Source organism: Heptranchias perlo, chromosome 2 (assembly GCF_035084215.1).
Source record: "Heptranchias perlo isolate sHepPer1 chromosome 2, sHepPer1.hap1, whole genome shotgun sequence".
Classification (NCBI taxonomy): Eukaryota; Metazoa; Chordata; class Chondrichthyes; order Hexanchiformes; family Hexanchidae; genus Heptranchias; species Heptranchias perlo.
In genome coordinates this window covers 166,993,771-167,019,225 of record NC_090326.1, presented here as the reverse complement: position 1 = coordinate 167,019,225, position 25,455 = coordinate 166,993,771, and the positions used below count along the sequence as shown (strand labels likewise).

The 25,455-nt window shown below is 47.8% G+C and overlaps 1 protein-coding gene across 2 annotated transcripts in view; it reads right to left on the bottom strand.

The window, feature by feature from the left end:
* The window catches only part of adck5 (aarF domain containing kinase 5), a 93,767-nt gene that overhangs the window by 56,045 nt on the left and 12,267 nt on the right, over positions 1-25,455 (bottom strand). The window contains exons 2-5 of one of the 2 annotated variants that reach the window (XM_067968851.1): positions 10,273-10,337; positions 10,047-10,150; positions 8,280-8,429; positions 7,586-7,661 (exon numbers count right to left, since the gene is read on the bottom strand). In XM_067968851.1, coding sequence (XP_067824952.1) covers positions 7,586-7,661; positions 8,280-8,429; positions 10,047-10,051 — 231 coding nt within the window. In that variant the 5' untranslated portion in view covers positions 10,052-10,150; positions 10,273-10,337. The remainder of the gene's footprint in view (positions 1-7,585; positions 7,662-8,279; positions 8,430-10,046; positions 10,151-10,272; positions 10,338-25,455) is intronic. The other variant, XM_067968842.1, reaches the window with a different exon arrangement.

The following is a 25,455-nucleotide window of genomic DNA, read 5'->3' as shown; positions in this document are numbered from 1 at the left end:
CTGCAGCTCTTGTCCTTCTAGGTGGTAGAGGTCGCGGGTTTGGGAGATGCTGTCGAAGAAGCCTTGGCGAGTTGCTGCAGTGCATCCTGTGGATGGTGCACACTGCAGCCACAGTGCACCGGTGGTGAAGGGAGTGAATGTTTAGGGTGGTGGATGGGGTGCCAATCAAGCGGGCTGCTTTGTCCTGGATGGTGTCAAGCTTCTTGAGTGTTGTTGGAGCTGCACTCATCCAGGCAAGTGGAGAGTATTCCATCACACTCCTGACTTGTGCCTTGTAGATGGTGGAAAGGCTTTGGGGAGTCAGGTGAGTCACTCGCCACAGAATACCCAGCCTCTGACCTGCTCTTGTAGCCACAGTATTTACATGGCTGGTCCAGTTAAGTTTCTGGTCAATGGTGACCCCCAGGATGTTGATGGTGGGGGTTTCGGCGATGGTAATGCCGTTGAATGTCAAGGGGAGGTGGATAGACTCTCTCTTGTTGGAGATGGTCATTGCCTGGCACTTGTCTGGCGCAAATGTTACTTGCCACTTATCAGCCCAAGCCTGGATATTGTCCAGGTCTTGCTGCTTGCGGACTCGGACTGCTTCATTATCTGAGGGGTTGCGAATGGAACTGAACACTGTGCAATCATCAACGAACATCCCCATTTCTGACCTGATGATGGAGGGAAGGTCATTGATGAAGCAGCTGAAGATGGTTAGGCCTAGGACACTGCCCTGAGGAACTCCTGCAGCAATGTCCTGGGGCTGAGATGATTGACCTCCAACAACCGCTACCATCTTCCTTTGTGCTAGGTATGACTCCAGCCACTGGAGAGTTTTCCCCCTGATTCCCATTGACTTCAATTTTACTAGGGCTCCTTGGTGCCACATTCGGTCAAATGCTGCCTTGATGTCAAGGGCAGTCACTGTCACCTCACCTCTGGAATTCAGCTCTTTTGTCCATGTTTGGACCAAAGCTGTAATGAGGTCTGGAGCCGAGTGGTCCTGGCGGAACCCAACTGAGCATCGGTGAGCAGGTTATTGGTGAGTAAGTGCCGCTTGATAGCACTGTTGACAACACCTTCCATCACTTTGCTGATGATTGAGAGTAGACTGATGGGGCCGAAATGGATTTGTCCTGCTTTTTGTAGACAGGACATACCTGGGCAATTTTCCACATTGTCGGGTCGATGCCAGTGTTGTAGCTGTACCGGAACAGCTTGGCTAGAGGCGCAGCTAATTCTGGAGCACAAGTCTTCAGCACTACAGCTGGGATGTTGTCGGGGCCCATAGCCTTTGCTGTATCCAGTGCACTCAGACATTTTTGATATCACGTGGAGTGAATCGAATTGGCTGAAGACTGGCTTCTGTGATGGTGGGGATATCGGGAGGAGGCTAAGATGGATCATCCACTCGGCACTTCTGGCTGAAGATGGTTGCAAATGCTTCAGCCTTGTCTTTTGCACTCACGTGCTGGACTCCACCATCATTGAGGATGGGGATGTTAGTTGTTTAATTGTCCATCACCATTCACGACTGAATGTGGCAGGACTGCAGAGCTTTGATCTGATCCGTTGGTTGTGGAATCGCTTAGCTCTGTCTATAGCATGTTGCTTCCGCTGTTCAGCATGCTTGTAATCCTGAGTTGTAGCTTCACCATGTTGGCACCTCATTTTTAGGTACGCCTGGTGCTGCTCCTGGCATGCTCTTCTACACTCCTCATTGAACCAGGGTTGGTTATGTACATAAGTCCCTGGAGTGTGGCTTCGACCCACAACCTTTTGACTGAGAGGTGACAGTGCTTCCATTGAGCCAAGGCTAGGATGATAAGCTATCTATCTGGAGCTAGGAAAGTACATTTTGACAGATGAGATACTGAAGGAAAGGGGGAGGGACCCGTTGGCATGTAGGTGGATATAATATAGCGGCCTTAAAAGTCAATTAAACAAGGATTAACTCAAAACTCAGATAGGGGATGTGGACTAATGTTCTGTGGTATACTTCCAGCGTTTGAGAAGGAAGGGCACTAGCTCCAGATAGATAGCTTATCATCCTAGCCTTGGATCAATGGAAGCTCTGTCACCTCTCAGTCAAAAGGTTGCGGGTTAAAGCCACACTCCAGGGGCTTATGTACATCACCAACCCTGGTTCAATGAGGAGTGTAGAAGAGCATGCCAGGAGCAGCATCAGGAAAACTCAGGAGCTAAACTGGTTCCTGGCAGCGAGGACAACAATATTATTTTCAAAAATAACTGAACACTCCCGGAATAAAAAAAGGGAAGGGACTCATTGGGATGAATACAAGAAAATGCAGAAACATGTTAAAGGAGTGATGAGAGGGGCAAAGAGAAAAAAAAACTAGTTTTAAAAAAAAAAATCGCAGCTGAGGCTAAAAACAATTTAAAAATTAATTCACAACTGCATAAGTAAAAGGGCAATCAGAGGAGAGGTGAGAACCACCTATGATAGAAAGAGACTTGAAATTGAGGATATGCACAAAGAAGTCAATCTTCTGACTTGAGTACTCCCTCCAGGTAGTCACAAGGTAAGACATGAGCAACAAGCAAGTGCGATCCTGGAAATTCTGGGCCGGAATATTTTACTACAAGTGGCTACTGAGGCCGAGACTATATCATCATTTAAAGGGGAATTCGATAAGTAATTGAAAAGGAAGAGTAAGATGACACGAGGAAACGGCAGGGAGAAAGGATTAGAACACATAGCTCCAGTCGAACTGCTAGCACCAGCACAGGCCCAATAAGAACATAGGAACAGGAAGAGGCTTTTCAGCCCATCAAGCCTGTTAGAACATAAGAACATAAGAAATTGGAGCAGGAGTAGGCCAATCGGCCCCTCGAGCCTGCTCCGCCATTCAATAAGATCATGGCTGATCTGATCCCAACCACAAATCTAAAGAACACAAGAAGTCGGAGCAGGACCCGGCCACATAGCCCCTGGGCCCTCTCCGCCACCCACAGGGCATTGACCGATCCGAACTCAGCTTCATGTCCAATTTCCTGCCCGCTCCCCATAACCCCTAATTCCCTTTACTTCTAGGAAACTGTCTATTTCTGTTTTAAATTTATCTAATGATGTAGCTTCCACAGCTTCCTGGGGCAGCAAATTCCACAGACCTACCACCCTCTGAGTGAAGAAGTTTCTCCTCATCTCAGTTTTGAAAGAGCAGCCCCTTATTCTAAGATTATGCCCCCTAGTTCTAGTTTCACCCATCTTTGGGAACATCCTTACTGCATCCACCCGATCAAGACCCTTCACAATCTTATATGTTTCAATAAGATCGCCTCTCATTCTTCTGAACTCCAATGAGTAGAGTCCCAATCTACTCAACCTCTCCTCATATGTCCGCCCCCTCATCCCCGGGATTAACCGAGTGAACCTTCTTTGTACTGCCTCGAGAGCAAGTATGTCTTTTCTTAAGTATGGAGACCAAAACTGTATGCAGTATTCCAGGTGCGGTCTCACCAATACCTTATATAACTGCAGCAATACCTCCTTGTTTTTATATTCAATCCCCCTAGCAATAAAAGCCAACATTCCGTTGGCTTTCTTGATCACCTGCTGCACCTGCATACCAACTTTTTGATTTTCTTGCACTAGGACCCCCAGATCCCTTTGTACTGCAGTACTTTCCAGTCTCTCGCCATTAAGAAAATAACTTGCTCTCTGATTTTTCCTGCCAAAGTGCATAACCTCACATTTTCCAATATTATATTGCATCTGCCAAATCTCCGCCCACTCACCCAGCCTGTCTATATCCCCTTGCAGGTTTTTTATGTCCTCCTCACTCTCTACTTTCCCTCCCATCTTTGTATCATCTGCAAATTTTGATATGTTGCACTCGGTCCCCTCCTCCAAATCGTTAATATAGATTGTAAAGAGTTGGGGACCCAGCACCGACCCCTGTGGAACACCACTGGTTACTGGTTGCCAGTCCGAAAATGAACCATTTATCCCAACTCTCTGCTTCCTGTTCGATAACCAATCCTCCACCCATGCCAGAATATTACCCCCAATCCCGTGATTTTTTATCTTAAGTAATAATCTTTTATGTGGCACCTTGTCGAATGCCTTCTGGAAGTCTAAATACACTATGTCCACTGGTTCCCCTTTATCCACCCTATACGTTATATCCTCGAAGAACTCAAGCAAATTTGTCAGACATGACTTCCCCTTCATAAAGCCATACTGACTTTGTCCTATTAAATTATGCTTATCTAAATGTTCCGTTACTGTCTCCTTAATAATAGACTCCAAAATTTTACCCACCACAGATGTTAAGCTAACTGGCCTATAATTTCCAGCCTTCTGCCTACTACCCTTTTTAAATAACGGTGTTACATTAGCAGTTTTCCAATCTGCCGGGACCTCTCCTGAGTCCAGGGAATTTTGGAAAACTATCACCAAAGCATCCACAATCCCTACTGCCACTTCCCTCAAGACCCTAGGATGGAAGCCATCAGGTCCAGGGGATTTATCCGCCTTGAGTCCCATTATTTTACTGAGTACCATCTCCTGAGTGATTTTAATCGTATTTAGCTCCTCCCCCCCGAGAGTCCCCTGTTTGTCCAGTGTTGGGATATTCTTAGTGTCCTCTACTGTAAAGACTGAAACAAAATATTTGTTCAGCATTTTTGCCATCTCCATGTTTCCCACCATTAATTTCCCGGTCTCATCCTCTAAGGGACCTATGTTTGCCTTAGCCACCCTTTTTCTTTTTATATAACTATAGAAACTCTTGCTATCTGTTTTTATATTTTTTGCTAATTTCTTTTCATAATCTAACTTCCCTTTCTTAATCAATCCTTTAGTTACTTTTTGCTGTCTTTTGAAGACTTCCCAATCTTCTATCCTCCCACTAAGTTTGGCTACCTTATATGTCCTTGTTTTTAGTCGGATACTATCCTTGATTTCTTTACTTAGCCACGGGTAGCTGTCATTTCTTTTACACCCTTTTTTCCTCAGTGGAATATATTTATTTTGAAAGTTGTAAAATAACTCCCTAAATGAACACCACTGCTCATGTACCGTCTTACCCTTTAATCTATTTTCCCAGTCCACTTTAATCAATTCCGCTCTCATACCATCATAGTCTCCTTTATTCAAGCTCAGTACGCTTGTTTGAGAATCAACCTTCTCACCCTCTAATTGGATATGGAATTCAACCATGTTGTGGTCGCTCGTTCCAAGGGGATCCTTAACTAGGACATTATTAATTAATCCTGACTCATTACACAGGACCAGGTCCAAGGTTGCCTGCCCCCTTGTAGGATCAGTTACATACTGCTCAAGAAATCCATCCCTGATGCACTCAATGAACTCGTCCTCAAGGCTGCTCTGCCCAATTTGATTTGTCCAGTTAATATGATAATTAAAATCCCCCATAATTATGGCTGTTCCCTTATTACATGCCCCGACTATCTCCTGATTAATACTTCTTCCAGCAGAGTTGCAACTATTAGGAGGCCTATATACTACGCCCACTAATGTTTTTTTTCCCTTATTATTCCTTATCTCCACCCAAACTGTTTCATTATCTTGATGCTTTGTCCCAATATCATTTCTCTGTATTACAGTGATTCCTTCCTTTATTAACATAGCCACCCCACCTCCCCTTCCTTCCTGCCTGTCCTTCCTGATTGTTAAATACCCTGGCATATTTAATTCCCAGTCGTTGTCACCCTGCAGCCATGTTTCTGTAATGGCCACAAGATCATACCCATACGTAGTTATTTGTGCCGTTAACTCGTCCATTTTATTACGAATGCTACGTGCATTCAGATAAAGAACTTTCAAATCTGTTTTGTGACGCTTAGTTGCTGCTTTTTCCTTTTTTAACACTTTACCTATTACTCCATACCTTCTCTCCCTTCCTGTTACGCTTTCCTCTCTCTCCCTGCTCAGGTTCCCAACCCCCTGCCACTTTAGTTTAAACCCTCCCCAACAGCACTAGCAAACACTCCTCCTAGGACAGCGGTCCCGGCCCTGCCCAGGTGCAGACCATCCGGTTTGTACTGGTCCCACCTCCCCCAGAACCGTTTCCAGTGTCCCAGGAATTTGAATCCCTCCCCCTTGCACCATTCCTCTAGCCACGTATTCATTTGAAATATCCTCCTATTTCTACTCTGACTAGCACGTGGCACTGGCAGCAATCCTGAGATTACTACCTTTGAGGTCCTATTTTTTAATTTACCTCCTAACTCCCTATATTCTGCTTTTAGGACCTCATCCCCTTTTTTACCTATATCGTTGGTGCCTATGTGCACGACAGCTGGCTGTTCGCCCTCCCCCTCCAAAATGTTCTGTAGCCGCTCCGAGACATCCTTGATCCTTGCACCAGGGAGGCAACACACCATCCTGGAGTCTCGGTTGCGGCCGCAGAAACGCCTGTCTATTCCCCTTACAATTGAGTCCCCTATCACTATAGCTCTGCCACTCTTTTTCCTCCCAGCCTGTGCAGCAGAGCTACCCGTGGTGCCAGGAAGTTGGCTGCTGCTGCCTTCCCCTGATAAGTCATCCCCCCCAACAGCATCCAAAGTGGCATATCTGTTTGAGAGGGGGATGGCCACAGGGGACCCCTGCACTACCTGCCTGCATCTCTTACTCTTCCTGGTGGTCACCCATTCACTTCCTGCCTGTATACCCTTTACCTGCGGTGTGACCAACTCGCTAAACGTGCTATCCACGAGTTTCTCTGCATCGCGGATGCTCCACAGTGAGTCCACCCGCAGCTCCAGCTCCGAGATACGATCGGTCAGTAGCTGCAGGTGGACACACTTCCCGCACACATGGTCGGCAGGGACACTGGTAGTGTCCATGACTTCCCACATCTTGCAGGAGGAGCATATCACGTTTATGGCTGATCTGTGTCTTAACTCCATCTACCTGCATTGGTTCCATATCACTTAATCCCCATACCTAACAAAAATCCATCAGTCTCAGTTTTGAAATTTTAAATTGACCCCCTTGCTTCAACAGCTTTTTTTTGGGGGGCGGGGGAACGAGTTTCCCAGATTTCCACTGCCCTTTGTGTGAAGAGATGCTTCCTGACATCACCCCTGAACGGCCTAGCTCTAATTTTAAGGTTATGCCCCCACCTTATTTTGGACTCCCCCACCAGAGGAAATAGTTCCTCTCTAGCTTCCCTATCAAATCCCTTAATCATCTTAAACACCTCAATTAGATCACCCCTTAATCTTCCATACTCGGGGGAATACAAGCCTAGGCTACGCAACTTGTTCTCATAGTTAACCCCTTTAAGACCAGATATCATTCTGGTGAATCTGCGCTGCACTCAATGGGTCGAATGGCTTCCTTCTGTGGTATAATTTCAGTGATTCTGAAGAGTTGGCATGACAGCAAGACTTTCATGACAGAAGCAGGAGAAGAAAAAAAAGGGGCAGGAGGGGTGTTTTTTGATGCAAAAAGAAACCCTGCAAAGTATGTCTCCTGGATTTTATACCGTATGTAAATGACAATTTTAAATGAGGGATCTCATTAGTTTTCCCCGTTAGTAAATCTACACCGGCGAAAGGAGAGGAAACGTATCTCAATTAAACCAATATCGAAAATGCAAAAGCTTACCTCAGCCATTCCACGCATCTTAACATTAATAGTCCACCAGTAATCTGTCGAGATTTTTACCCCAAGGTAAATAGACCTAGAAAGGCAAGTATAGACCAGTGAGGTAAATTTGGCCAATAACAAACTCGTTTCATTCCTCCAGCACTCTCATTGGGATTATTCTCCATATTGGTAACCAATACTCTACAGGAATGTACTTTAATGTTGTACAATTGGCCCAAGCGGTAATTATTAGAGCAATTAAACTGGATCCATTCATAATTACTTGTGGAGCCCTGCATCACATGGGGGGGGGGGGGGGGGGGGGGAGGTGGGGGGAAAGAAAATCCCCTTCTCGCTGAGTATCTCCTCCACAGTATCAACATCAGCACAGGTTAAATATACTTAGGAACATAAGCATACATGATGGCTGAGCGAACAAAGGCACCAAACAGGGAGGTCCAATCCTGATTTGTACCATGTCAGCTTATCAAATGGGCTCAACCATGATGCTTCCTGTGGTCGAACAGCCTGAAAAAACTCCCTGTTCAGGCTTGTAAATGAGGAACGGCCACTTGGACGCAGTTCTGGGGAGCAATCTCCACCTGAGGAACCATACCCCGGAGAGAATTGGGGGCCTTCAGGAAAGGAGATATCTGGGGAGAGACGACAGCTCGGCAAGTAGAAAAAAAAAAGGAAGCAACGCATTATTCACCTGTAGAAGCGACCAATTCCTTCGACCAGAATCCTCATCTTCCTTCGCTCACGGGCACCTGACATGCAAAATTTGGCACCGACAGCAAGCGGGACACCGAGCACTGCACCAATGAGCAGCTTTTTATACAGGCCTCGTCGTTGAACATAGCTGTAAAGGGACAGAAGCAAGGTAAGAACCTCACCAGCATATAACGCAAGCTTTATGGGAAAAACTCTAACTCGGCACCTTTTTTAAAGCTTGTGATGCAGCACAACTTGTGTAAGTTCCAGGATTCAGCTGAGTTTATCCGTTTCCCAGAGGCCAGACATATAGATGGAAGGAAAAGATAGGTCGCACATCACCCTTTTGACCACAGCAAGGGGTTGAAAATAATAAAGGAATGAAATCAAAATGAACACGAGCAGATTTTGTGCGTCACTGCTGATGAACTCTTGGGTTTGGAGCACAGCTGTGATGTTCAGCTGCCAATCTGGCCTGTGCCTTTAAGACCGCTAGGTAACTGAAGCTACTTCTAAACGACTGAGGTCAAACATGCTAACCTCTCAAACTACACCCCAGCCCTCAACTAGTCAGCAAATCTGCCAACTGCATCCAGCCCCACACCAAGTCTCACTCACCCATCACTCCTGTATCTCCATCAACCTCCACTGGCTTCCCACGCACTGAATTCCCTTAGTTCCAAATCCTTCCGTGGACTCACCCCTACCTACCCAGCAAGCAATTAGGAAGGCAAGTGGTATGTTGGCCATTATTGCAAGGGGGTTGGAGTACAAGAGTCAGGAAGTCTTGTTGCAATTATATAGGGCTCTGGTGAGGCCGCACCTGGAGTACTGTGTAGAGTTTTGGTGTCCTTACTTAAGGAAGGATATACTTGCCTTAGAGGCTGAGCAATGAAGGTTCACTGTATTGATTCCTGGGATGAGAGGGCTGTCCTAGGAGGAGAAATTGAGTAGATTGGGCCTATACTCCCTGGAGTTCAGAAGAATGAAAGATGATCTCATTGAAACATAAAAGATTCTGAGAGGGCTTGGACAGGATAGATGCTGAGAGGACGTTTCATCTGGCTGAAGAGTCTAGAACTAGGAGCCATAGTCTTAGGATAAGGGGTTGGCCATTTAGGACTGAGATAAGGAGGAATTTCTTCACTCAGAGGGTTGTGACTCTTTGGAATTCTCTACCCCAGAGGGTTGTGGATGCACAGTCATTGAATATATTCACGAATCATAAAATGGTTACAGCACGAAGGAGGCCATTTGGCCCACTGAGTCCGTGCCGGCTCTGATTGATTCGAGACTGAGATCGATAGATTTTTGGACATTAAGGGAATCAAGGGATATGGGGATAGGGCGGGAAAGTGGATTTGAGGTCGAAAATCAGCCATGATCTTATTGAATGGCGGAGCAGGCTCGAGGGGCCGTATGGCCTACTCCTGCTCCTGATCCTGCTCCTATTTCTTATGTTCTTATGTTATACCTCCTCTAACTTCTTCCAGCCCCAGGTCCAATTATCTGGTTTCTCGTCTCTCCCAGGAGATGACACGGCTCCGGGCAGGTAGGGAATGTCTTAATCGTGATACGCAAGGCTGGATGGACCAGGTGGTCTTTTCCTGCCCGACATTTCCCTACTTTTAACGTGTTTTCCTGAATGATCTCACCAACACAAGATGCTGGAGTAGTTGGTGAGGTTCCAGCTGCGATGAGCTCCTCTCAGCAAGGCGACAGTCCGCCCTTTGAAATAAAACGCAAGCTCCCTTGTGTGACATACCTCATGGGCGGAGAGCTGAGCTGTCGCCTGAAGATGACAGTGGGGATCAGCGGTGCTTGCCTCGTCCTCTGCAGCAAGGTCCAGTGATGTCTGCACAACCACACCTAACATTTGTTAAGAACAAAAACAAAGTTGAAAGGAAACAAATCAAAATCAATTTGTTAGCAATTAGCTACATACAGTTTGGGGCCGTACAAAATGATCACTTAATCTACGGTTTACTTACAGAAGTGTTCTCCAACAGCTAGGAGACACAACGGGCCAAGCCAGATACCAAATGCCTTCCCTAAACTATTAAAAAGAAAGAAAGACGGAGTCAGAAGGTCGTGGGTTCAAGTCCCACTTGAGACTTGAGCACCTAATCTAGGCATACACTCCCAGTGCAGTACTGAGGGAGTGCTGCACTGTCGGAGGTGCCATCTTTCGGATGAGATGTTAAACTGAGGCCTCGTCTGCCCTCTCAGGTGGACGTAAAAGATCCCGTGGTGCCATTTCAAACAGCAGGGGAGGTGTCTCCTGTGTCCTGGCCAATATTTATTCCTCAACCAACATCATAAACAGATTATCTGGTCATTATCACATTGCTGTTTGTGGGATCTTGCTGTACATAAATTGGAAGCCGGTTTCCTACATTACAAGTGACTACACTTCAAAAGTACTTAATTGGCTGTAAAGTGCTTTGGGAACATCCTGAGGCCATGAAAGGTGCTACATAGATGCAAGATCATTCCTAAATACATCAACCCAGCAGCATCACCAGGCAGTGAGAAGGAAACATTTTCCTCCCTTTGACAAAAATCAGTAGAATATAGACAGAGACCTGGCTGTGATCAGCCCACCTGTTTAGATCTTCCGAATTCTGAGCTTTTTTATACTGTTAATAGTATACAGCACAGGAGGCTGTTCGACCCATTGTGCCTGTGCCAGCTCTTTGAAAGAACTATACAATTAGTCCCACCGCCCTTCTCTTTCCCCCGTAGCTCTAAGTATTTATCCAATTCCCTTTTGACAGTTACTATTGAATCTGCTTCCACCACCCTTGAAGGCAGTGAATTCCAGATCATAACAACTCGCTACGTAAAAAGATGTTTCCTCATGTCGCCTCTGGTTCTTCACCTTAAACCTGTGTTCTCTGGTTACCGACCCTTCTGCCACTGGAAACAGTTTCTCCTTATTTACTCTATCAAATCCGTTTATGATTTTGAACACCTCTACCAAATCTCCTCTTAACGTTCTCTGCTCCCAGGAGAACAACCGCAGCTTCTCCAGTCTCTCCACATAACTAAAGTCCCTCATCCCTGCTATCATTCTAGTAAATCTCTTCTGCACCCTTCTAAGGCCGTGACATCCTTCCTAAAGTGTGCCCAGAATTGAACACAATACTCCAGCTGAGGCCTAACCAGTGTTGTATAAAGGTGCAGTATAACTTTCTTGCTTTTGTACTCTATGGCCCCGATATTAGCGTGGAGGCTAACCCACCCGCCCAATCAGAAATGTCCGTTTCCCACGCGATCGCGTGTCAATTGGAGCCACTTAACATGGCTTCCAGGTTTGCCGTCCGAAAGCTGTGCAGCGGGCGGACTACACACCCGCATCACAGGCTGTCAGCTGGAGGAGCTCTATTTAAAGGAGCAGTCCTCCAATGGCTCCTCCTGGAGCAAACACCCACACACCACCATGGAGCAGCACAGGCTGCTCCAAGATTCAAAGGTGCATCACTCCAGGCGCTACTGAATGGGGTGAGGAGGCTGACGGGAGGAAGTGGCGCCTCTGCCACCAAAAAGGCCTAGCTCGTGGTGGCAGAGGAGGTCACCAGCAGCAGCAACGTCTCCCGCACTTGGATACAGTGCAGGAAGCGCTTCAATGACCTAACTAGGTCAGCCAAAGTGAGTACACTTACTGATTCTCCCACATCACTGCCCCCACCCCCACCCCCAACTCATTCTGCACTGCCAACACTACTCTATCACATCACTCCCCACACCCACTTAAGGCTCATCCTCAATTTACCTGCACTTCCTCACCTCCCCATTAGTCACCTCACCACTACCACTCAACCCAATCCTCATAGAATGTCACGGCTCTGTCTCATACTCACCCTCTGATGCACCTCCTTCACGGTCAGCCACACCCAAACCAATGCATTCTTTGGTTGGCCACGTCACCATCACTCACTCACTCACTCACGCCACTGGTGTCTGCTTGTGCTAGTGTGTGGTAACTCACCAGGTGCCAACCCAACTCTGTACTTTCTCCCCTTATAGGAGAGAGCTCAGAATGCACGGGAGAGGGCGAGGGCCGGAGGGGGGCCGCAACAGACGTTGTCCTCACAGACGTGGAGCAGAAGGTGCTGGAGCTCAGCCCAACCCTCGAGTGCCTGTCCGTCGGGGATGTCGAGACTGGCACCCGACAAACGTCTGGTGACACATTATGAATTGATGTTAATATGCCTTACCATCTTCAGCACCTCAGTATGCTCATCGCAACATGACACATCTGTGATCATGCTTAATATTGCCTTCAGTTCTCTTACAGGCCCTTCAGCGACCGCTGTGACGGCAGAGGGCAATTCCTCAGAGGATCTGCCAGCCTCTGAGGGTGCACAGTCACATCTTAGCGAGCCATCCACCAGCGCAGATACTCTCAACTCGGTGGGTCCTAGTCCTCAGTTAGTTGGGTTGGCACCTGGTGAGTTACCACACACGAGCAGGAGACACACCGGTGGCAGGGCAGCTGCGGAGAGTCCGCGTGGATGGGAGCACTCCTCTCCAGGCTTTGCTCAGCTGGACGCAGATGCTGAACCCTGGGGGCCATCCTTTAAAAGGAGAATGATCGAGGGACAGCAGCACATTTGTGAGGTGCTGGAACAGGTGCCACGCACATTCTCCATATTGGTGCAGAGGATGGACGAGTCCAACACCTGCATGAGTGGAATGGTGGCACAGGTACGGGAGGGAATCTCGGAGATAGTGTCACAGGGACGTGAGCAACTCCCTGAGATACTGTCACCGGTAAGTGCAGGAATGTCTGCAATGGAGAGAAGGCTAGCCTCCATTGAGCTTCAAGCACAGCTCACAAACTGGTCCATTCAGGCCCTGACAACGGCAATTTGGACTCACAGTGAACAACATTCTGCCGCCTTAAACAGGCAGGCACTTACACTAGCGCTGGGCCTTTCAAGGCTTCACACATGTCCTCCAAACTGTTGTCCAGCAGAGTGGTAGGAGTGATATGGGCCTGGCCCAGGGAAGGGATGATGGCGAAAGAGGCCATGGAATTGGGGACGCCACTCAAAGCGCTCCCACCTCTCATGCGTTGCCCCCTCTGAACCAGTACTCGCAATGCTGCCTCCTTTCCAGGGGGCAGAGTCTGCCCCTGCACAGGTGGAGCCGTCTTTGGAGGGGCCCTCACGGACACCAAAACCCAGAGGGCGTAGGCCCAAAGCATCTAAGCAGTCAGGGCATGAACAAGAGCAACCTGCCACTACCTCTGCTGCAGCCACAGGGGATGCACCATGTAGAAGTAGTCAGAAGAGAAAGGCGAAGGTTTTGTAAGCACGATGGGTATGCACAAGGGTGTTTGACGGTTGGTCATGTTTTTTTATTTATATTAGCTTTCTGTTAAACGCACATTAAATATTATTATTGACACCACTACTGCCACATCTTGGCAATTCTTGACTGGTTCTGTAATAGGGCCTTTTCATGACGTTTACCACGAACGGCGACACTTGATGCCACCCATTGGATCACTCTACAGTGGGATTATGTGTAGTTGCAGGCCTGTTTTGTGCAGGGAGTGGGTGTTGATGTGGGCGCTGTGCTATCCAGGTGGTGAGAGGACTGGACTCTTCACGCTGTCTGATGTTAGGCGAACCGTTAACATATCAGAGACTCCCTGGCCTCACGAGCAGTCAGGTGAACCGCTGATCTGCCCATGGGTTGCTCCTGCTCCTCTTCAATGTGGGTGGCAGATGTGGATGGGACCTCCTCAAGCAGCACCGCCCCCGGGGCGTTGGGCACAACATAATACTATAATGCGTCCCACTCTGTCTAGTGCGTATTGAAGCCCTTCCCCAGAAAGATCAAGGCACCTGAAGCGCATCTTGAGCAGCCCTACATCATGCTCAATTGTAGACATGGCTGTCGTTATATCGATGCTGCTGCTCGGTGATGGGGTTCCTCAGAGGTGTCATGAGCCACGTGTGCAGGGGGTATCCCTTGTCCCTGAGGATGCCAGCCCTTGCGGGTGTTCGGTGCATGGAGGAGGGGCAGGATGTTGGATTCCCGGAGGATGAAGGAATCGTGGCAGCTGCCAGGGAATCTGGCGCACACGTGCAGGAATCTTTTGCGGTGGTCACAAACGAGCTGAGTGTTGATGGAGTGATACTCCTGTCTGTTGATGAACAGTCCTGGCTCGTGTGGAGGTGCTCCAATTGCTATATGGGTGCAAACGATTGCATCCTGCACCTGTGGGAAGCCAGCCACAGAGTGGAATCCCACGGCCCTCTCTGTCTGGCTGAGGTCGTCCATGGGGAAGTTGACGTACTGCGAGGCCCTGCGAAACAGTCGGTGACCTGCCTTATACACTTGTGTGCAGACGACTGAAAGACCCCGGCGATGTCCCCAGTGGCACGCTGGAGTGATCCGGAGGCGAAGGCGTTGAGGGCAGTGGTGATTTTGATAGCGACAGGTAAGTAACCGGGAGCAGCTCGGCATGAAGGAGGCTGCAGGTGTCTGCGACTACTTGGCGACTGACTCTGAGCCTCCGTATCCACTGCTCCTCAGAGGAAGCTGAGCCTCGGTTTGTAGACCCTGTGGAGAGGGTAGCGCCTCCTGCGATGTCGCTCTCTCTGTTGTTGCCCTCTGTGCTCTTGTGCCTGTGGTGCAGCATTGTGTTGTGGCGGAGGTGGACGCCATGCCTGGCGAGGCTGGTGATGTTGCTCGTCCTTGGATGTAGTGGTGAATGCAGTCATGGCGACCCCCCCACTCCCATCCTGACGGTGTTAGTTTGAGGGGTCCATAAAGTAGTTAAATATGTTTGAACAGCAGAATTTTGATTGGAAAGTAAGAATTTCCAGTGAAAACACAAAGATCTTGCAGCCAAAACTTTGTCTGGAATAACAGAATGCCCTGCTGCAATAAGCATTTGAATCTCCCACTGGCTGCTGGCTGAAGCACGTCTGTTGCAATGTGGAGCGTTTCCCACACACGGGATCCTTCAAAATCGCACCCTGCCAAAACGTGGAGAAAATTAAGTACTTCAAGTACTTAAACTGTGTTAATGATCATCCCGCCGGCTTTAATTGCCGGTGGGACTCCTGCATTCGGGAGGTGCACGTGCACCCGGAGTCAATGGGGAACCCGGAAGTGTGCGGGTTGGAGCCGGGCTCCGAACCTGAACTGGATTTCCCCGATTTTTAGAGCCCCCCCCCAGCCCCAATGCACCCGCCCGTTCCCGGGAAAATCGAGCTCCATGTCTCTATTAACAAAGCCAAGGAACCCATATGCTTTTTTTTTAAAAACAGCCTCCGACCACCTTCAAAGATTTGTGTACATACTCCCCCGGGTCTCTCTGTTCCTGTACCCCCTTTAAAATTGTACCATTTAGTTTTTATTGCCTCTCCTCATTCTTCCTACCAAGATGTATCACTTCATACTTCTCGGCGTTAAATTTTATCTTTCATGTGTCTGCCCATTTCACCAGTCTATATCCTCCTGACGTCTGTTACTATCCTCTACATTGTTTACCACACCTCCGAGTTTCGTGTCATTGAAATTATACCCTCCACACCCAAGTTCAGGTCATTAATATATAATCAAAAAAAAAGCAGACTGGCAACAATTCAGTCTTGGCTTTCTGGTACACGCTGTTCCCTTTTTGTCCTTGGCCTCTTGTTCCGATGTAAATTTCAGGAACAGTATCTTATCTCATCGTTGCTCTGGGCTATCTGCAGCACCTTTGGACTGAGCGCTCTCTTCAGTGATTAAAAACAGAAACTGCTGGAAGCACTCAGTAGGTCAGGCGGCATCTGTGAAGAGAGGAGAAAGGTCAACGTTTTCACCTCTTAAGGGTTCTGACGAGAGGTCAAGAGACCTGAAACGTTAACTCTACCTTCCGCCCGCCACAGATGTGGCCTGACCTGCTGAGTGTTGCCAGCATATTGCAGTGTGTGCTATTTACAGGATGCACTGCAGCAACTCGCCAAGGCTTCTTTAACAGCACCTCCCAAACCCGCGACCTCTACCACCTAGAAGGACAAGGGCAGCAGGTACATGGGAACAACACCACCTCCAAGTCACACCATCCCGACTTGGAAATACATCACCGTTTCTTCATCGTCGCTGGGTCAAAATCCTGGAACTCTCTACCTAATAGCACTGTGAGAGCACCCTCACCACCCTTTACCTTCTCAAGGGCAACTAGGGATGGGCAATAAATGCTGGCCTTGCCAGCAACGCCCACATCCCATGAATGAATATTAAAACATTTACAGTGCCTGTAGTATTTTCCTTTTTCTTTTACTGACTTCAATAACTTTGGGATTCAGTTATATCTTCCATTCCTTTACAGCAAGAGGTTGCTAGTGACGTGGGAGGTGGGTCGGTCAGTGTCTTGGGGAGGGGAGGCCAGGGGCGGGGGGAAGGAAAAGCAAATGGATTGATGTTTTGGGTGGGTGGGTGTGGGGCGAGAAGACCCCTCATCACAACACAGTGCTACTAGGTGGGGGGGGGGGGGGGGGGGGGAAGCTGCACCCTCTCTGTTGACCTGTTCAGAAATGGAGGAACCACTGTAATGTGCCAGCCTCTTCTGCTTCAATTTCAAACCCGACCCCTCAGCTTTCTGGTCTTTCCCATCTCTATCCTTCCCCTCGGACCTCTCACCATTCGAACATCCTTTGTTTCCTTAATGTGTTCGACTTCTGTAATACTTCTACTACGTGACTGAGAGGATCTGCTGCAATATTCTATAGTTCTGAATACTGGTGGGGGAAAGGGTTCCCCAGGGGAGTGCACCCAGAACCAAGACCAGAGCACAATGGGTGGCTCAGTTGTACAGCGGGGGAGGAGACAGGTCAGGGGAGCAATAGTGGTAGGATATTCCATAGTTAGGAGAGCAGATAGGCGTTTCTGCAGCCACAGGCGTGATTCCAGGAACGTATGTCGCCTCCCTGGTGCCAGGGTCATGGACGTCACTGAGCGGCTGCAGAACATTCTAGGCGGGAAGGGTTAGGGTTAAACAGCCAGAGCTCGTGGTCCATATCAGGACCACCGACATAGGTAGAAAGAGGGATGAGGTCCTGCAGGCAGAGTTTAAGGAGTTAGGAAAAAGATTAAAAAGCAGGATCTCAAAGATAGTAATCTCCGGATTACTCCCAGTGCCATGCGCTGGTGAGAATAGAAATAGGAGGATAGAGCAGATGAATGCATAGCTGCAAAGGTGGTGCAAGGGGGAGGGCTTTAGATTCCTGGGGCATTGGGACCGGTTCTGGGGGAGGTGGGACCTGGGACCTGTACAAGCCGGACAGGTTGCACCTCAACAGGGCCGGGACCACTATCCTTGCAGGGAGGTTTGCTATTGCTTTCGGGGAGGGTTTAAACTAGCTTGGCAGGGGGATGGGAACCTTAGTGTGGATTCAGATGGGATAAAGTCAGAACTGGAAATGAAAGGCAGAAAATTAGTGAGTGAGTCTGGAAGGCAGAGGGAATGAAGGTTAGAAAATAAACAGAGGAGTTTGGCAATCCTTAAATTTATTTAACTCAATGCAAGGAGTATAGGAAATAAGGCGGATGAGCTGAGGGCACAGATAGACACGTGGCAGTATGATATCTTAACTATTACAGAAACATGGCTTAAAGAGGGGCAGGACTGGCAGCTCAACGTCCCTGGTTACAGGGTTTTCGGTCGCGATAGAGAAGGGGATAAAAAAAGGAGGGGGGGGGTGGCAATTTTGGTTAAGGAAACAATTACAGTTGTGATGGGATGATATTTTAGAAGGAGCATTAAATGAGGCTAAAAGAACAAAAAAGGGGCAGTCACAGTATACTATAGGCCTCCAAACAGTCAGAGGGAGATAGAAGAGCAAATATGTAGGCAAATTTCTGAGACGTGCAAAAACAATAGGGCAGTAGTAGTAGGGGATTTCAACTACCCTAATATTAACTGGGATACAAACAGTGTGAATGGTATAGAGGGTGCAGAATTCTTAAATTGCATACAGGAGAATTTTTTTAGCCAGTATGTAGCAAGTCCAACGAGGTGAGGGGGGTGCAGTTCTGGATTTGGTTCTAGGAAATGAAGAGGGGCAGGTGGAAGAAGTAGCAGTGGGAGAACATTTTGGTGGTAGTGATCACAATATAGTTAGTTTTAATATAGTTATGGAAAAGGACAAAGACAGAGCAGGAGTTAAAGTTTTCAATTCGGGAAAGGCCAATTTTACTAAACTGAGAAGTGATTTAGCAGAAGTAAACTGGAAACAGCTACTTGAAGGTAAATCAGTGTCAGAGCAGTGGGAGACATTCAAAGGGGTGATTCAAGGGGTTCAGGGTAAACATGTTCCCACAAAGAAAAAGGGAGGGGCTGCCAAATCTAGAGCCCCCTGGATGTCAAGAAGCATTCAGGGTAAGATAAGGCAGAAAAAGAAAGCCTATGATAGACACCGGGAACTCAATATTACCAAAAGCTTAGAGAAGTATACAAAGTGCAGGGGTGAAGTTAAAAAGGAAATTAGGAAAGCAAAGAGAGGGCATGAAAAAATATTAGCAGGTAAAATCAAAGAAAACCCAAAGATGTTTTACAAGTACATTAAGAGCAAGAGGATAACTAAGGAAAGAGTAGGGCCGATTAGAGACCAAAAAGGTAAACTATGTGTGGAGGTGGAAGATGTGGGTATGGTTCTTAATGAATACTTTGTATCTGTCTTCACAAAGCAGAGGGATGATACAGGGATTGAAGTTAAGGAGGAGGAGTGTGAAATATTGGATGGGATAAACATAGTGAGAGAGGAAGTATTAAGGGGATTAGCATCTTTCAAATCACCAGGGCTGGATGAAATATATCCCAGTCTGTTAAAAGAAGCCAGGGTGGAAATAGCGGAGGCTTTAACAATCATTTTCCAAACTTCACTGGATACAGGTGTAGTGCCGGAGGATTGGAGGACTGCTAACATTGTACTGTTGTTTAAAAAGAGAGCGAAGGATAGTCCGAGTTAATACAGATCAGTCAGTCTAACCTCGGTGGTGGGCAAATTATTGGAATCAATTCTGAGGGGCAGGATAAACTGTCACTTAGAGAGACATGGACTAATCAAGGACAGTCAGCATGGATTTGTTAAGGGGAAGGCATGTCTGACTAACTTGATTGAATTTTTCGAGGAGGTGACAAGGAGGGTCGATGAGGGTAGCGCAATTGATGTAGTCCTCATGGATTTTGACAAGGTCCCACATGGCAGATTGGTCAAAAAAGTAAAGGCTCATGGGATCCAAGGGAATGTAGCAAATTGGATCCAAAATTGGCTCAGTGGCAGGAAGCAAAGGGTAATGATCGATGGGTGTTTTAGTGACTGGAAGGCTGTTTCCAGTGGGGTGCCGCAGGGCTCAGTACTAGGTCCTTTTCTTTTTGTGATATACATTAACGATTTGGACGTAAACATAGGGGGCATGATTAAGAAATTTGCAGATGACACAAAGATAGGCCGTGTGGTTGATAGTGAGGAGGAAAGCTGTCGACTGCAGGAAGATATCAATGGACTGGTCAGATGGGCAGAAAAGTGGCAAATGGAATTCAATCCGGAGAAGTGTGAGGTGATTCATTCGGGGAGAGCAAACAAGGCAAGGGAATACACAATAAATGGGAGGATACTGAGAGGTGTAGTGAAAGTGAGGGACCTTGGAGTGCATGTCCACAGATCCCTGAAGGTAGCAGGACAGGTAGATAAGGGGTTAAGAAGGCATACGGGATACTTTCCTTTATTAGCCGAGGCATAGAATATAAAAGCAGGGATGTTATGCTGGAACTGTGTAAAACACTAGTTAGGCCACAGCTGGAGTACTGCGCACAGTTCTGGTCACCACGTTACAGGAAGGATGTAATTGCACGAGAGAGGGTGCAAAGGAGATTTACGAGGATGTTGCCAAGACTGGAGAATTTTAGCTATGATGACAGATTGGATAGGCTGGGGTTGTTTTCCTTGGAACCGAGGAGGCTGAAGGGTGATTTGATTGAGGTGTACAAAATTATGAGGGGCCTAGATAGAGTGGATAGGAAGGACCTATTTCCCTTAGCGGAGAGGTCAATAACCGGGGTGGGGGGGGGGCATAGATTTAAAGTGATTGGTAGAAGGATTAGAGCGGAAATTAGGATAATTTTTTTTCCCCCAGAGGGTGGTGGGGGGTCTGGAACTCACTGCCTCAGAGGCAGTGGTAGAGGCAGAAACCCTTAACCCATTTAAAAAATACCTGGATGTGCTTCTGAAGAGCCGTGACCTGCAGGGCTACGGACCAAATGTGGGAAAGTAGGATTACGCTGCGTGGCTACTTTCTCATCTGGCGCGGACACGATGGGCCAAATGGCCTCCTTCTGTGCCGTAAATTTTTTATGTTTCTATAATTCTACCGACACATCCTATCCCTTTCTCTCCCACCCGCACCCCCCAACCCCCAATTCCACAGTCAGGCTCGTCAGTCTCTGGTTTTTCAGTTCTGCTTTTCCTGCTGTGTGCTTCGGACTCTTGAGCTTTTGTTTGAGTTTTCCAGCAACTGCATTGTTAGGTGGGAATAGAGCGCAAAAGGACTGCCTCTGGCTGGGGGTGTTGCTGACAAGGGGTCATCAACTCACCAAGAGAGTGAGGAGAGAGGTTAGGAGAATTTCTTTATGAAGAGGGCTGTTGGAGCAAGGGATGTTTTGCCACAGGAAGTAACTGAGGCAGAGGCCATTGCATCTTGTATAAATTCGACACAGATGATGATTCAGGACTATGGGGAGTGAGCAGACACTGGGATTAGTTTTGGTTTGATATGGCGCTATGAGGAGTGAGCAGACACTGGGATTAGTTTTGGATTGATACGGCGCTATGAGGAGTGAGCAGACACTGGGATTAGTTTTGGTTTGATACGGCGCTATGGGGAGTGAGCAGACACTGGGATTAGTTTTGGTTTGATATGGCGCTATGAGGAGTGAGCAGACACTGGGATTAGTTTTGGTTTGATACGGCGCTATGAGGAGTGAGCAGACACTGGGATTAGTTTTGGATTGATACGGCGCTATGAGGAGTGAGCAGACACTGGGATTAGTTTTGGATTGATATGGCGCTATGAGGAGTGAGCAGGCAGTGGGATTAGTTTTGGATTGATACGGCGCTATGAGGAGTGAGCAGGCAGTGGGATTAGTTTTGGATTGATACGGCGCTATGAGGAGTGAGCAGACACTGGGATTAGTTTTGGTTTGATACGGCGCTATGAGGAGTGAGCAGACACTGGGATTAGTTTTGGATTGATACGGCGCTATGAGGAGTGAGCAGGCAGTGGGATTAGTTTTGGTTTGATATGGCGCTATGAGGAGTGAGCAGGCAGTGGGATTAGTTTTGGATTGATACGGCGCTATGAGGAGTGAGCAGGCAGTGGGATTAGTTTTGGTTTGATACGGCGCTATGGGGAGTGAGCAGACACTGGGATTAGTTTTGGTTTGATACGGCGCTATGAGGAGTGAGCAGACACTGGGATTAGTTTTGGTTTGATATGGCGCTATGAGGAGTGAGCAGACACTGGGATTAGTTTTGGATTGATACGGCGCTATGGGGAGTGAGCAGACACTGGGATTAGTTTTGGTTTGATACGGCGCTATGAGGAGTGAGCAGACACTGGGATTAGTTTTGGATTGATACGGCGCTATGGGGAGTGAGCAGACACTGGGATTAGTTTTGGTTTGATATGGCGCTATGAGGAGTGAGCAGACACTGGGATTAGTTTTGGATTGATACGGCGCTATGGGGAGTGAGCAGACACTGGGATTAGTTTTGGTTTGATACGGCGCTATGAGGAGTGAGCAGACACTGGGATTAGTTTTGGTTTGATACGGCGCTATGGGGAGTGAGCAGACACTGGGATTAGTTTTGGTTTGATACGGCGCTATGAGGAGTGAGCAGACACTGGGATTAGTTTTGGTTTGATATGGCGCTATGAGGAGTGAGCAGACACTGGGATTAGTTTTGGTTTGATATGGCGCTATGAGGAGTGAGCAGACACTGGGATTAGTTTTGGTTTGATATGGCGCTATGAGGAGTGAGCAGACACTGGGATTAGTTTTGGATTGATACGGCGCTATGGGGAGTGAGCAGACACTGGGATTAGTTTTGGATTGATACGGCGCTATGAGGAGTGAGCAGACACTGGGATTAGTTTTGGTTTGATACGGCGCTATGAGGAGTGAGCAGACACTGGGATTAGTTTTGGTTTGATATGGCGCTATGAGGAGTGAGCAGACACTGGGATTAGTTTTGGATTGATACGGCGCTATGAGGAGTGAGCAGGCAGTGGGATTAGTTTTGGTTTGATACGGCGCTATGGGGAGTGAGCAGACACTGGGATTAGTTTTGGTTTGATACGGCGCTATGAGGAGTGAGCAGGCAGTGGGATTAGTTTTGGATTGATACGGCGCTATGAGGAGTGAGCAGGCAGTGGGATTAGTTTTGGTTTGATACGGCGCTATGGGGAGTGAGCAGACACTGGGATTAGTTTTGGTTTGATACGGCGCTATGAGGAGTGAGCAGACACTGGGATTAGTTTTGGTTTGATATGGCGCTATGAGGAGTGAGCAGACACTGGGATTAGTTTTGGTTTGATATGGCGCTATGAGGAGTGAGCAGACACTGGGATTAGTTTTGGATTGATACGGCGCTATGAGGAGTGAGCAGACACTTGGATTAGTTTTGGTTTGATACGGCGCTATGAGGAGTGAGCAGACACTGGGATTAGTTTTGGTTTGATATGGCGCTATGAGGAGTGAGCAGACACTGGGATTAGTTTTGGATTGATACGGCGCTATGAGGAGTGAGCAGACACTGGGATTAGTTTTGGTTTGATACGGCGCTATGAGGAGTGAGCAGACACTGGGATTAGTTTTGGATTGATACGGCGCTATGAGGAGTGAGCAGGCACTGGGATTAGTTTTGGATTGATACGGCGCTATGAGGAGTGAGCAGACACTGGGATTAGTTTTGGATTGATACGGCGCTATGGGGAGTGAGCAGACACTGGGATTAGTTTTGGTTTGATACGGCGCTATGAGGAGTGAGCAGGGCAGTGGGATTAGTTTTGGATTGATATGGCGCTATGAGGAGTGAGCAGACACTGGGATTAGTTTTGGTTTGATATGGCGCTATGAGGAGTGAGCAGACACTGGGATTAGTTTTGGATTGATACGGCGCTATGAGGAGTGAGCAGACACTGGGATTAGTTTTGGATTGATACGGCGCTATGAGGAGTGAGCAGACACTGGGATTAGTTTTGGTTTGATACGGCGCTATGAGGAGTGAGCAGGGCAGTGGGATTAGTTTTGGATTGATATGGCGCTATGAGGAGTGAGCAGACACTGGGATTAGTTTTGGATTGATACGGCGCTATGAGGAGTGAGCAGACACTGGGATTAGTTTTGGTTTGATACGGCGCTATGAGGAGTGAGCAGGGCAGTGGGATTAGTTTTGGATTGATATGGCGCTATGAGGAGTGAGCAGACACTGGGACTAGTTTTGGATTGATATGGCGCTATGAGGAGTGAGCAGACACTGGGACTAGTTTTGGATTGATACGGCGCTATGAGGAGCGAGCAGACACTGGGATTAGTTTTGGTTTGATACGGCGCTATGAGGAGTGAGCAGACACTGGGATTAGTTTTGGATTGATATGGCGCTATGAGGAGTGAGCAGACACTGGGATTAGTTTTGGATTGATATGGCGCTATGAGGAGTGAGCAGACACTGGGACTAGTTTTGGATTGATACGGCGCTATGAGGAGTGAGCAGACACTGGGATTAGTTTTGGATTGATACGGCGCTATGAGGAGTGAGCAGACAGTGGGATTAGTTTTGGTTTGATACGGCGCTATGAGGAGTGAGCAGACACTGGGATTAGTTTTGGATTGATATGGCGCTATGAGGAGTGAGCAGGCAGTGGGACTAGTTTTGGTTTGATACGGCGCTATGAGGAGTGAGCAGACACTGGGATTAGTTTTGGATTGATACGGCGCTATGAGGAGTGAGCAGACACTGGGATTAGTTTTGGTTTGATATGGCGCTATGAGGAGTGAGCAGACACTGGGATTAGTTTTGGATTGATACGGCGCTATGGGGAGTGAGCAGACACTGGGATTAGTTTTGGATTGATACGGCGCTATGGGGAGTGAGCAGACACTGGGATTAGTTTTGGATTGATACGGCGCTATGAGGAGTGAGCAGACACTGGGATTAGTTTTGGTTTGATATGGCGCTATGAGGAGTGAGCAGACACTGGGATTAGTTTTGGTTTGATATGGCGCTATGAGGAGTGAGCAGACACTGGGATTAGTTTTGGTTTGATACGGCGCTATGAGGAGTGAGCAGACACTGTGATTAGTTTTGGATTGATACGGCGCTATGGGGAGTGAGCAGACACTGGGATTAGTTTTGGTTTGATATGGCGCTATGAGGAGTGAGCAGACACTGGGATTAGTTTTGGTTTGATACGGCGCTATGAGGAGTGAGCAGACACTGGGATTAGTTTTGGTTTGATACGGCGCTATGAGGAGTGAGCAGACACTGGGATTAGTTTTGGTTTGATATGGCGCCATGAGGAGTGAGCAGACACTGGGATTAGTTTTGGTTTGATACGGCGCTATGAGGAGTGAGCAGACACTGGGATTAGTTTTGGTTTGATATGGCGCCATGAGGAGTGAGCAGACACTGGGATTAGTTTTGGTTTGATACGGCGCTATGAGGAGTGAGCAGACACTGGGATTAGTTTTGGTTTGATATGGCGCTATGGGGAGTGAGCAGACACTGGGATTAGTTTTGGTTTGATATGGCGCTATGGGGAGTGAGCAGACACTGGGATTAGTTTTGGTTTGATATGGCGCTATGAGGAGTGAGCAGACACTGGGATTAGTTTTGGATTGATACGGCGCTATGAGGAGTGAGCAGACACTGGGATTAGTTTTGGATTGATACGGCGCTATGAGGAGTGAGCAGACACTGGGATTAGTTTTGGTTTGATATGGCGCTATGAGGAGTGAGCAGACACTGGGATTAGTTTTGGTTTGATATGGCGCTATGAGGAGTGAGCAGACACTGGGATTAGTTTTGGATTGATACGGCGCTATGAGGAGTGAGCAGACACTGGGATTAGTTTTGGATTGATACGGCGCTATGAGGAGTGAGCAG